Here is a 9,893-nt window from a genome sequence, read left to right as displayed (position 1 = left end):
CCGGCCTGGGGTGGGGGGGCCTCACAGCTCACCACACAGACCGCTGTCCCCACCACCGTCCCCTGGAACCGGCCTGGGGTGGGGGGGCCCTGATAGCTCACCACACAGACCGCTGTCCCCACCACCGTCCCCAGGAACCGGCCTGGGGGGGAGGCGCCCGATAGCTCACCACACAGACTGCTTCCCCACCACCGTCCCCTGGAACCGGCCTGGGGGGAGGGGGGAGGCGCCTCACAGCTCACCACATAGACCGCTGTCCCCACCACCGTCCCGCTTCTGCTGCAGGGGTGCCCGGCTCTGCTCCACCTCCTGACAGACATAAATGGTCATCTTCGGCCTCACGTTCCTGGCAGGAAGAAAGGAAATAAATAGCAGGTGCAGGAGACCAAACTCTGTTGTTGCAGATTGTTCCAGAACACAGGGTGACCCAGAAGCCGGAAGGACTCGGGGAGAAAGGAAGGCGGCCGTGGGGGTGTAGCATGCCTTTCGTGGTGGGGGTGGGGCAGAATCCCAGCCAGGCTGACCTGCTGAGGGGCTCTGCCCAGAACAGAAACCTCCAGAACGAGGCATTTCGCAGGGTCACAAGAGCAAACCCTTCCTCGGGCTGGCTGCACCGGGACATTCTAGAACGTTACGTGCATAACGCCTTCCATCCTCACACCGCCGACGAGGGAGCAGGGACCGCCATCCCCATCCTACTGATGAGGAAACAGGCTCACAGGGGTCAGGGCCTTCACCCAGTTGCAAAGCTCCCGAGGGCAGATCTGGGTTCAAACCCAGGCTCTCACTCTACTACCCACGTGTAGATATTGGTATTTAAACTCATCAGTTAAAGCTTAAAACTCCGTTTGTCAGACCAACCGCTCCACGGCACGGCCAGGCTGCTGCCCTGAACGGTGAGCCAGAGCGCTGCCGTGGCGGCAGGCAGTGCCCCAGGACCCAGCCCTGCTCCAGTCCTCCCGGAAACCACTCACAGGCTGAGCAGCCTGCCCAGCCCACGGTCCCTCCGGGAGGAGGCAGCCTGAACCCCACCACGCAGGCATCTGACGACCTGTGGCCAAAGGCCATGGCTCCCGGCAGACCAGGAGGAGGGGCCTTGCGGCCGGGGGTGCTGCAGCAGCTGCTCCGGATTCCTGTGCGTGCGCAGCCCCTGCCCCTCACCCTCCACCGCATCTCCTCCCACACTTGCCCCAAGGCCGTGTCGGCTTCCTGCCCGCCCTGCCTCCAGCTGGACGCTGACACCCACCTGCCTTTGATGGCGTTGAAGAGCCGGATCCCATCTGCGGGGCCACAGATCTGCACCAGATCGTCTCGAGACATCTTCAGCAGGTCAGCACCTAGGCAGCATGTGGGACTGCCCGTTACGTGGGACACAGAAAGGCTCTATCCCCAAACCCCGCAGACCCGGCACCGGGGCAGAGGGCAGAGGGCAGGGGACAGGGAGCCAGCCTCATCCTCACGGGCACCAGACGCTCCATGGAGCGAGAAGCAGCAAAGAGCCAAACAACATCAGATCACAGCCCCAAAGATGTCAGAAGCTGCACGACATGCTCACAAAGGGCAGTAGGACAGGCGTTTACAGAAGCTGTGCCTGCCCCCCGCCCCCAGCCCCAGCCTCTGTATTCTCGGCATATGATGCACGTGTACCTCTGAGGGGGCGGGGCATGGACTCTGTGTACACTCGTCTGCAGGCAGAATACGTGCTCATGGCTGCAGCCATTCCACAGGCACCGTGCAGCCAGCACACACACGGGGCAGAGCGCGCCCAGCATCCCACAGCCCTCACGCCAGCACTGCCCCGGCTCTGGGAACCGCTGTCCTGACTTCTTACAGTTATACGATGTTTTGGATACAATTCTGTAGGCACAACAGCTCCCTTCCCACTGGGGATGGAAGCCACCCTGCTGGTGGGGCTCAGTTGGTTGAGCGTCATCCCATGCACCAAAAGGTCGCTGGTTTGATTCCCAGTCAGGGCACATACCCAGGTTGTGGGTTCGATCCCTGGTTGGGGTGCATACGGGAAGCAACCAATTGATGTTTTTCTCTCTCTCCCTCTCCCTTCTCTCTAAAATCAATAAAAACATTTATTTTTAAAGAAACCCAAAGTCCTTCCAGTGTCCCACAGGGCCCTCAGCACCTCTACCCCCCACCCCTCCCCCATCCCCTCAGCCCCACTCAGCCGGACCCCTGCCTCATGGCCACACCAGGCAGGTGTCTCCTGCAGCCTTGGCATTTCCCTCTGCTTGGAAAGCTCCACGACCCACGGGGCTCGCTCTCTTGCCTCATTTCAGCCTTTACTCAAGACCCCTTCTCAGTAAGGCCTAGGCTGACCACCCAACTCAAGACCACAGCCGGCCCTCCCTGCACCCCCTCCAGGCCAGGCCAGGCCCCTCCTCTGAGCCTTCCCATCCCAGATGGGTCACACCACTCTGCAACGCCTGGTTTATGTATCCGCACTGACTCCGTGGGGACAGGGTCCCTGTCAGGCCCTCCTCACACGCCCCCTCCCCATCCTGACAAAGGCTGAGCTGGAAAACAACTGGGGGCTTTCTTCCCACTGCCACAGAGGTCGGTCCTAGAGAGCGACTCTCCTCCTCGGTCCCTGTCCCTCTGGACTGACCTGCTCCTGTCCCCTCTGGACTGAACCTGCTCCCTGTCCCCTCCTCTGGACTGACCTGCTCCTGTCCCCTCCTCTGGACTGACCTGCTCCTGTCCCCTCTGGACTGACCTGCTCCCTGTCCCCTCCTCTGGACTGACCTGCTCCTGTCCCCTCCTCTGGACTGACCTGCTCCTGTCCCCTCTGGACTGACCTGCTTCTGTCCCCTCTGGACTGACCTGCTCCTGTCCCTGTCCCTCTGGACTGACCTGCTCCTGTCCCTGTTCCTCTGGACTCACTCTGCTTGGTGGACGGCTCACGCTCAGTTTACCCTCGCACCCATAGCTCCTAGCTCTGGGTTCGGCCTGACGAATCATCAGTAAGGCTTAAACACCTTTTAAAGAGATAGAACAGCTTTCCCTTCTCACCTGGGGCTTCGCCCCCACCGTCCAGGAGTGGCCCTGGACCCCATGTGACGAGCAGCATTTGGTGGGAGAGCTACAGGGAGGCTGTCGCATGTGCACTGGCCTGCGTGGCTCAGGGGCCAACCCAGGCAGACAGGAGCCTGGCAGGTGTGGCGGATGCTGATAAGGTGCCCAGGTGACCCTCCCTTAGAGCCGCACTCAGCCGCGAGCTTCTCGGGCAGGACCCCGGCGCTCAGCACTGGGCCCAGGTCAGCAAGTGTGAGTGAGTGGCCCACACCGCTCTGGGTCCCCAGGACAAGCCACAGCCCCTGGCACCGAGGGCGCGTCCCGGGAGGTAACTGGCCTTGCTGCGCAGTTCCAAGGTCCCCATTTCCAAGGTCCCGCGTGTCCAGAGCCGCTCACCTGAGAAGCTGGCAAAGAGCCGGCAGAACTGCGAGAACCTGTGGCGGTGCAGCCACTGCTGGGCGTCCTGGATGGAGGCGGACGGGAGCAGGTGCTGCGGGAGAGGGGGCGGCCTTGACATGGCGGCCCAGGGCCCAGGGACAGGCCGCGGGGACAGGACGGGCAGGGCCCAGGGACAAGACACGCAGGGCCGCACACTTACATCGCTGCCCATGGGCAGGGTCTCCAGCGGGTGGGAGTGGGTCGGTGAGGTGCTGCTGCAAAGGAAGCGACAGAGGTGAGTGCGAGGCCTCAGGGCTGGTGCAGGTCCTCACCTGCCTGTTGCTCCTCCCCCCTCAGCTCGGAGGCTGTTTTTATTTATTTTTTAATATATTTTTGTTTTATTGATTTGAGAGAGAGAGAGGTTAAGGAGAGGGAGCGAGAGAGAAACATCAATGATGAGAGAGAAACATTGATCGGCTGCCTCCTGCACTGGAGGAGGGGACAGGGTGGGCTCTGGGCTGCCGACAACATTCAGAGAAGCTGTCCAAGCACAAAAAGCTGGGCAAGTGCTAAACATGTTGTGAATGCAGCACCCGTCAGCCACCCTGACACCCACATCGAGGCCAGGCTACAGGAGAGAAGACGCGAAGAGGAAGGGCAGGGAAAGAACCATGCCTGACATCCCTCCAGGGGCGGGGGGGAGGGGGGTCACACATACCCTTCGCCAAGGCCGAAGCTGTTTGGAGAGCCGTTGTAGCTGGGGGACGGGGCGCTGTTCACCTGGTAGGCCACGTCGGGCCACGGGGAGCACTGCGGGGAGAGAGCGCAGGCAGCGGTGACTGCCGCGGGGCTCCAGGAGGAGCCAGACCTGCCGGCGCCTGGGCTGCACCGAGCAGCATCCACTGAAGTCAACGGACAAACCCACGGACCCTTCCACACCCGGCTGCCTTCACCCTGTGGCCCCGTGAGCCCAGACGGGAGGCTCACTCCCACCCCAAAGAACCGAAGACAGCAGCAGAGACCAGATGCGCAGCAGGTCATCCCGGAGCAAAGTGGACACGTGTCTCTGTGAGCTTCCTAGTCATCAAACCAAACGGGGACACACCATCGGCCACATGACTACCGGGCCCACGAGAGAGGAAAACAAAAGCGGGCGACTGCCCACAGCAGGTCCCGGGGCAGACAGATGGGTGCAAAGGCAGGAAGCAGGGAGCTCGGACCAGACAACTCCCAAACAAGAAACCGCTGGGAAGCCCCGCATCAAACCCTGTGGTGTTTGAAAACCCCTGCAGATGGGCCTCCGCGTTCACCAGGAGCAGCCTCGTCAGCTCAGTCCTGTGGGTGTAGGGCACGCAGGCACCCTGCACCAGCTCGGGGAGACAGCAGCACCAGATGCACCCTCGACCTCAAGGAACTTCTTGTGCAGAAGCCGAAGGTGAGTGCGTGGAGGGTCCCGGAGGAAGCAGAGGCACGGGGCTGGCCTGCTGGGAAGCCAGCGACGGCTCACCTGCCTTCCCCATGACGGCACGTCTTTGGAGAGGCCAGTCTAAAGCGTTCCTAAAGACGCACTGTAACCACCGCAAGGGCTGGTGAATATTCACCTCTGCTCTCAGTGTGGCTGGGTTTGTTGGTGTAAACCCCAGAGGAACACATTGACGAGAGATACAAAGGAGCCGTCACCTTACAAGGTCACAGGCCAGGTGGGTGCTTTGCTGACCACGCCACACTGTGCAGGGCTTGGAAAGATGCATGAAACACAGGCCTGTCCACACGAGGAAGCCACAGGAGCGCGGGGTGCAGAGGCCGAATGAGGCTCAGCCCGGAGGCCGAGGAGAGCAGCAGCACCGGCAGAACTCGGCCTGGGGACCACCCGGGCCTGAGCTGGCCCCGCAGTGCAGGCTAGCACTGCTTCATGTGCCGGTAGGAGGTGCAAGGTGGGGGGAGGCAGGATTCTCTGGCCGCTGTTACCCTCAGATAAACGCCAGCACACATCTGTCTCTGCCATTAAATTAACTCCCATGCTGTCTTGTTACAGATAGTCTTCTGCATGTGGCTTACTACACGCACACACATGCATACCCACATGCATATATACACACACACACACACACACACACACACATCCACAGGCAGCTCGTCAGTCAGGACCAGGCCAGTCCTCAGAGACACTCTCACCCTTAACACAGCCTTAACCCCGCCACGGCCATGGCTGGGCCTTACACATCTGTGGGGCCTTCTGAATAGGTCAAGTTACTCAGTGAACAAACACCGCCTAGGAACTGGCCAGACTGCAGAACACAGCAGGGACCAGGTGTTTAAAAACAATCATGGAGCCTGGCACTAAGAGAGGTGACACCAGCAGTGACCTGTGACCAGAGAAAAAGGCCTGTGACCGTGAGCATCTCAGAAGTGCCCGGGACAGAGGATGGTGGAGCAGGCTGGTACTGGCATCAGGGTTAAGAGAAAATGCATTCTGCGGGGCCGTGGTGGCTCAGTGTTGAACCAGGAGGTCACGGTTTGATTCCCGGTAGGGCACATGCCTGGGTTGGGGGCTCGATCCCCAGTGTGGGGTGTGCCAGAAGCAGCCAATCAACGATTCTCTGCCATCATTGATGCTTCTATCTGTATCTCCCTCTCCCTTCCTCTCTGAAATCAATAAAAAGTATATTTTTTTAAAAAGAGAAAATGCATTCTGATATCTACCCAAACCCCAAAACAGCAAGGGTTCACACCCTCTGGGCCAGCAATGCTGCTCCGAAAACGGGAGCTGCAGACATTCTCCCACTGAGAACGCCTCGTGCACCGGCTCACGGCACCCGTCTGAAGAGGCAAGAGCCGGGAAACAACAATGTCCACCAACGACAAAGGCAACAAGCGGGGTAAAGACCTAGAAAGCTCTCTATGAACAGATAGGGAGCAGACTCCAAGATACACTATTAGATTAAAAAAAAAAAAAAAGGCAAGCTGCAGACCAGGATGTCTGTGTGCACTGCTGGCGTAAACCCGTGTACGGACTGGAGTCCCTGGCAGAGCAAGTCGGGCCAGATTCAGAGCTGCTGGCTGCCCTGGGGCGAGGGCTGCGAGGCTGAGCAGCGGCGGGAGGGACCTTTCCTAATGTATATTCTCTTGCAGCTTTTGAATTGGGGACCTATTGCCTATTTTTGAAAAGTAATGCCCTGATTTTGAAAAGTGCGGCCAACTACAAGTTATTTCTGAAGCGCCTTCCTGGCCTCGGGGCCCTGTCAGAGGAACACAGCCCCAAACCCGAGAGCACACCACCACCACCGGGGCTCTCAAAACAGCACTCCCCGAGCTGGGAACCCCCGAGACTCGCCCGCAGCGCCAGGCCGCTCACCTCCGTGAGAATGGTGGTTTCATAGGACGGCTGGTACTTCTCCTTCTCCTGGGCGGTTCTCTTCTCCATCTTCTCCCGGTCCGTCTTTTGTTTCCGGTCTGCTCCCTTCGGCTACAAAGGCAGAGCACAGGGGTCCGATTAGCCCACAGCAGGCAGAGATGGCGATCGGTGGAGGACTCAGGGCTGGGCGGTGGCCACGAAGCCTGCAAGAGCCCAGGCAGGATCTTGTGGGCCGGCCGGACAGCCTCTCTCACTTCCCAGACATCGAGCACAAGTCCTCCTGCCTGGAGCCCTTCCCCGCCCCAGGGAACTCAGCCTGCTCAGGTCCTGCCACGGGGCTGCAGGCTGCTCGGGGGGAAATGCCGGGGAAAGGAACCCCAAGAGCCATGACAATCCCAATGCACTCCCTGGCTTAGCCATGGACGGGGAGGGAAGAGAGCTGGGGGTTGCCGGTCGGGGTTTGGCCCACGCTTACAGGCTATGAGCTCCCAGACACGTCATGAAGGCCTCCAGGCTCCCCAACACCAGGATTCCTGCCACTCGAGGCTCACACGTCACATGAGGTCTCTGCTCTGACAGAGCCTGTCTGGGTGCCTGTGAGCTTGAGGGACTTGCGGTGCCCCGACCTCACAGGTACTCTCATTCCCCTCATTTACAGGGGAGGAACCAAGTGCTGACCAGGTCACAGTTCAGATGTGAGAGCAGGGATGTGCCGGCTAGCCGGCCCTAGCAGGCTGCTGACGGAACCGCTGGGCTCTCGCGTCCAGGGCTCACAGTGGGGTTGGCGAGTTCCGATATCAAGGCACCCAGCAGCCCCAGGACTGAGCGGTACTATGCACACAGCGGGCCACACACAGTGGGCAGTCAGTGAGCAAAACCCACTCTCCAGTTCAATGGCGTCTTCAAGGATTTCCACCCTCCAGGCACCTTCCTCAGGCACAGCTTTTGGCTCCCAGCTCGGGGGATTTTAGGAAACAGTGCTCAGAGTGACGCCCACGCTGCACAGAGGCGGGCTTGCAGGGGGTCATACGGGAACATAAGGACAGGCCCAGTGTTCAGCGGGAGAGCAGGCATGTGGCCGCCAAGCCCCATCACCTGCTCCGCCCCCAGGCCCTGTTCCCCAGAAGACACAGGGCAAGGCTGTGCCTGTGTGTGGGACACACTCAGCCCGGTGACACCACAGGGCGCTGCTGACCAGAGGGGCCCTGTCTTCCCTTGCAAAGGCCCCGATACCCACACAGAGCCCCGGTCAGGCCTCCAGAAGCCAGTGCGACAGCCAGGTCGGCTGGACTCTGCCTGACACGTGCAAACACCTGTCTGAACCACCTCTGTGACTGGCGCGGGCGGGTGGGCGCTGGGCCCCCTCGGGGCAGGAGGTGCCAACCTTTCTCGGGTCACTCAGACTGGCCCAGTTCCCCAAACACCTGGTGTGCGGTCAAGGAGCCTGGTAGGAGGGCCCTCACTGCTAAGTTTCTGCCTCAGGTGCAGAAAGGGGAGCTAGTGGGAGCCAGGGGCTACAGAGATAGAGGGCACAGTCCCTGTCTTTCCTTGAGGGAAAGTCCAAGTGTTTCCTTGGAAGGAAAACACAAATTTTCAAAAGTGCAAAAGCACTCATTCTTATCAAGTGGAGGTGAGTGCAGACACATGCGATGCTGGAAGCTGAGGGGTGGGCCCAGGCAGGAGCCCGTCCCAGGACACGGGGGCGCAGGCAGGAGCCCGATCCAGGCTCCTTGCTGGGCCTCCGCGTGGCGCTGCGAGAATGTCTGGCGTCGCTGTCCGGCGTCGGAGGAAGCAGGCGTGCCCGGGGCATGGACCGTGGCGGGCACGGCGAGGCCGTCCCTACCTTGAACACCTTGATCTGGCAGCTGGCGGAGTGCAAGTGCTCGGTGTACTCCCCATTCTCGTTCTGCTTAAACGTGTCGATCTGTACTCGGAAAGGCACCCCCTTCTCGCCCCCGTGCTTCCGCGGGGTGAACTCTGTGCTGATGCAGTGCACCTGGGAGGGGAGACGTGGGGCTGCTGGGGGAGGGGCCAGGCGGGCTCCTCTCCAAGGAAGGCGCCCATCCTGCCTGGTCGGTGCACACCCAACCTCCCCTCTCCCCAGCGCTGCCCACGCCACCAGGCAGGTGGTCTCCCCACAAAGACATGCCCTCCCACCTTTGTCCCTTGACCTCGGAGGCCCTGCCTGACCAGCGAAGTCCTGGCATTGCTCCAGGCCTGCTGACCCCAGGAGCCCCCTCCCCCTCCCCCAGAACCTCCCTTGGCAAATGTTACAGGCAGCAGGGGGGGTGGGGGGCGACGGCGCAGCTTAGCCCCTACGGCCTGGCATCCAGGTTACGTGAGCCAGGCGGGAAGGTGACCAGAAGGCCGGAACCATCTCTGTACTTACTACATGGAGGACACTGATATGTATTTATTGTTATAATGCTGTTTGTTTTAGTAGTACAATACATACTATGATAACACAATAATAAGGTAATAACTTTAAAATACAAGAGTATTATAATCATGGGGAAAAGATCATTAACTTCTACTGAGCCATTGTTATGAACTGGGCACTGTGTGATGGCTTTATATTCATTACTAGTCTCTGATGAGAAGAGGCTCCCCAAGGGCCCCGCGGGAGGGAGAGCCACGCGGGCCACGCCCTCAGCGGCTCAGTCTCCTGCTGTGCTGACCATGAAGCTGGACCCACACACAGGGCTTGACGGTTAAGTAATTAACTTAATAACAGAAACTCTTAAGGACCGCTTTTTACCTCAAATATGCCAGGGAAGACTTTATTTTATAAAAAGCTTACATAGTCATAAGCAAACCACACACAGGATTCTAAAACATTCCCATCCTTTTCCCAGCCCCATGACCAACAAGCTCTGGTCATGAGCACTGCACACTCCTCCCCTGCAACCCCCGGCCCCCAGCAGAGGGCAGGGCCCAGCAGCGCCTGCAGGGGCTGGTTTGAGAAACCCAGCATGGACCCCCCCAGGGGCATCCCCTCCTGCATAACCCCCAGCGGGCAGCCCCCACCCCCCCCGCATACCCCACAGCGGGGCAGCCCCCCCCTGCGTACCCACCAGCGGGCAGCCCCCCCTGCGTACCCCACAGCGGGCAGCCCCCCCCGCGTACCCACCAG

At 60.2% G+C, this 9,893-nt stretch overlaps 1 protein-coding gene across 1 annotated transcript in view; it reads right to left on the bottom strand.

Annotated features, from left to right (window-relative positions):
• The window catches only part of TFCP2L1 (transcription factor CP2 like 1), a 61,829-nt gene that overhangs the window by 18,656 nt on the left and 33,280 nt on the right, over window positions 1-9,893 (bottom strand). The window contains exons 5-11 of the mRNA XM_014446410.2: window positions 8,604-8,779; window positions 6,761-6,871; window positions 4,124-4,215; window positions 3,626-3,680; window positions 3,424-3,517; window positions 1,247-1,337; window positions 243-346 (exon numbers count right to left, since the gene is read on the bottom strand). Of these exons, the coding sequence (XP_014301896.1) occupies window positions 243-346; window positions 1,247-1,337; window positions 3,424-3,517; window positions 3,626-3,680; window positions 4,124-4,215; window positions 6,761-6,871; window positions 8,604-8,779 (723 nt within the window). The remainder of the gene's footprint in view (window positions 1-242; window positions 347-1,246; window positions 1,338-3,423; window positions 3,518-3,625; window positions 3,681-4,123; window positions 4,216-6,760; window positions 6,872-8,603; window positions 8,780-9,893) is intronic.

Source organism: Myotis lucifugus, unplaced genomic scaffold (genome assembly GCF_000147115.1).
Source record: "Myotis lucifugus unplaced genomic scaffold, Myoluc2.0 scaffold_536, whole genome shotgun sequence".
In the NCBI taxonomy this organism is placed as follows: domain Eukaryota; kingdom Metazoa; phylum Chordata; class Mammalia; order Chiroptera; family Vespertilionidae; genus Myotis; species Myotis lucifugus.
The sequence above is the reverse complement of the archived record's forward strand: the minus strand, read 5'-3'. Positions and strand labels throughout refer to the sequence as shown.